Genomic DNA, 2,262 nt, shown 5'->3' on the forward strand with positions numbered 1-2,262 from the left:
TTACTTACTACCAGAAGCAAAAGTGTCTTGATTTACTTTTAGCTAAGCTATTTAAAGTTTTCTTCAATTAAAAAATATAGTTTTAATGGCTAATTTATATGTTTTTCTCTCTGTGGGTGGACATCCACCCGAGAACGGAGGACAAACGAATTTACACAAATGGTAGCTGACCGTGTCGTGCTTGGTCAAGACCAATTTATATGCACCGGTCAGTTTGCCACGAGATCCCGGAGTTCAAAGATCTGGCTATAAAGAGCCTACGGTGAGCAGATATGGCTGGAACTGCAAAGGCGAAGGACCAAGTCCTGCGGCAGAAGCGGAGCTACGGCTTTGTAACCAACATCAAGGATTATTGCACCAATTGCACACTGGCAGGATTCGCCTACATCGCCAACTCGAGGTGAGTTGTCCAGCCTACGAAGTTATAATATAATTATAATTTGAATTTCGCCATTTGGACTGTAGACTGCACTTCACGGAACGCATCTTTTGGCTGATTTGTGTGTTCATTTCGTCGTTGGGCTGCTACCAACTGATCATGGGATACCAGCGGAGTTTTCCCACACGAGCTGTGAGCATTGTGTTCGAGAGTCTGCCGCCGTTTTCCAAATGGAAATTTCCCGCTGTTAGCGTCTGCGAACTTGCCTACCGCGGAAATTTGTTCTACAAATTCGAGGAATACATAAACAGGTTGCGATTGACAAGAGGCACCAGGGCGGGAAATTAGACTTTCTTACTTATTTTAGCTTGGGCAAGGACGTAGCCGGGGATTACCCATATGATGTGGAGACCGGTATATCGATCCTTCTGTTTCCTGCTTTGTATAATGAGAACGGATTGAAGGGAAAGTGTGGAGTGGTGCACAAGAATTGCACAGAAGCATGTGCAAAGTGTCCTTCGGACAACTTCCGGCAAATCTTAACCTGGGTGAGTATATCTAAAATAAAGTTGATATAAATTAACCAAATTTGTAATGTATTTAATTTCATCAGTATGGCGCCAACTGCTCGGATCTGTTTGTGGAGTGCAATCTATCCCACAAACCCTTCGACTGCTGCCGCTACTTTAGACCCCTTTTGACGCCATTTGGCCGCTGCTATATGCTCAACTCGCTGCTGAACAATGAACCTGGCTCGAAGTACTGGCTGCCCAACGAGCTGGATCCCGCCAATCAGAAGGCTGTGATAAATGTGATCACCCATTTGGATGTGCAAATAAGCGTGATAAATGCGGAGGATATTCCACATACGGCCTTCTTTCCCCCCGGAATTCCGCTGATTACCGAAGGCCTGAGCAAGTATATGCAATTCAACCAGATCGTAATGAAGAACGATCCGGATGTTAAGGACGTTGATCCGAAGATCCGCAGCTGCTTCTTCCCAGAGGAGATACCGCCCAACAGCCTGTACAAGTCCTACAGCTTCAGCGTCTGCATCACCGAGTGCATCAGGGGCTTGCAGATGAAGGCCTGCAACTGTACGTCATTCCTGTACAATCCCAATGCCGATCCACGGTATCCGGACTGCACTCTGGCGGGATTCTTGTGTCTGGAGAAGACGCGTATGATCAAGCCCGACTCCAGGGTGCTGGTGAACAACAACAAGGGCAACAATGCCAGTTGCGGCTGCCTGCCGTCCTGCAATGATGGCGACATTACTACCATTTACGAGCCCCAGTTATTGTAAGTGGTTTATATTTAGGCTCGTAGTCCGCTCGGCCACAATGCTTATTTGCATAAATTCCCACTTCCGGCAGTGTCAGGAATCAAAACAAGTACTACAACGGCACTCTGGACATGCCTTTCCTGCCAACGGATCAGTATCGCCGCCAGTCCCTTCGCACGCCTCTGGACGTCGTGGTCTCCATGGGCGGCATGCTCGGTCTTTTCCTGGGGGCCAGCATCCTCAGTGCCATCGAGTTTGTCTACTATTTCACAGTGCGACCCCTTAGCAACATGCTGGGCTCTCGCGCCGCTCGTGCGTAATTGGTCAACTGCCAGCGGCGAGTCGAGAGCCACTGCAAAAAGTTTTCGACAAAAAGGTGCACTTATAAAAAAGTTAAAGTTAGGTAAAAACTCCACTAAAATCATTGCACAACCAGATATTATTGAACATTATATTTGTTAATTATAAGGGAATTAAGAGTTCCTCTCTGGTAAAACAGGCTTAGCAAGGGAATGGTTCCCAATGGGAAGTGTATTGAAAAAGGAGAACGGAGTCCCGAGTCTCACGAGTTGGATGCGCCTTGACCTCAGTCACAAGC

At 47.2% G+C, this 2,262-nt stretch overlaps 1 protein-coding gene across 1 annotated transcript; it reads left to right on the top strand.

Annotated features, from left to right (window-relative positions):
- The first annotated feature begins 272 nt into the window (after positions 1 to 272).
- On the top strand, positions 273 to 1,984 carry LOC122618918 (sodium channel protein Nach). Its single transcript, XM_043795512.1, has 5 exons — positions 273 to 400; positions 466 to 690; positions 747 to 927; positions 993 to 1,681; positions 1,756 to 1,984. The coding sequence occupies exons 1-5, from the start codon at positions 273 to 275 to the stop codon at positions 1,982 to 1,984; spliced, it is 1,452 nt and encodes a 483-aa protein (XP_043651447.1).
- The last annotated feature ends 278 nt before the right edge of the window (positions 1,985 to 2,262 follow it).

Source organism: Drosophila teissieri, chromosome 3R (genome assembly GCF_016746235.2).
Source record: "Drosophila teissieri strain GT53w chromosome 3R, Prin_Dtei_1.1, whole genome shotgun sequence".
Classification (NCBI taxonomy): Eukaryota; Metazoa; Arthropoda; class Insecta; order Diptera; family Drosophilidae; genus Drosophila; species Drosophila teissieri.

What these genes read in the sequence shown, in the direction of transcription:
- LOC122618918 (XM_043795512.1), top strand. Translation starts at nt 273, where the DNA reads ATGGCTGGAACTGCAAAGGCGAAGGACCAAGTCCTGCGGCAGAAGCGG. An exon ending in TTCGAGGAATACATAAACAG is followed by an intron (nt 691 to 746) that starts GTTGCGATTGAC and finishes TACTTATTTTAG; the next exon opens with CTTGGGCAAGGACGTAGCCG. An exon ending in ATTTACGAGCCCCAGTTATT is followed by an intron (nt 1,682 to 1,755) that starts GTAAGTGGTTTA and finishes CACTTCCGGCAG; the next exon opens with TGTCAGGAATCAAAACAAGT.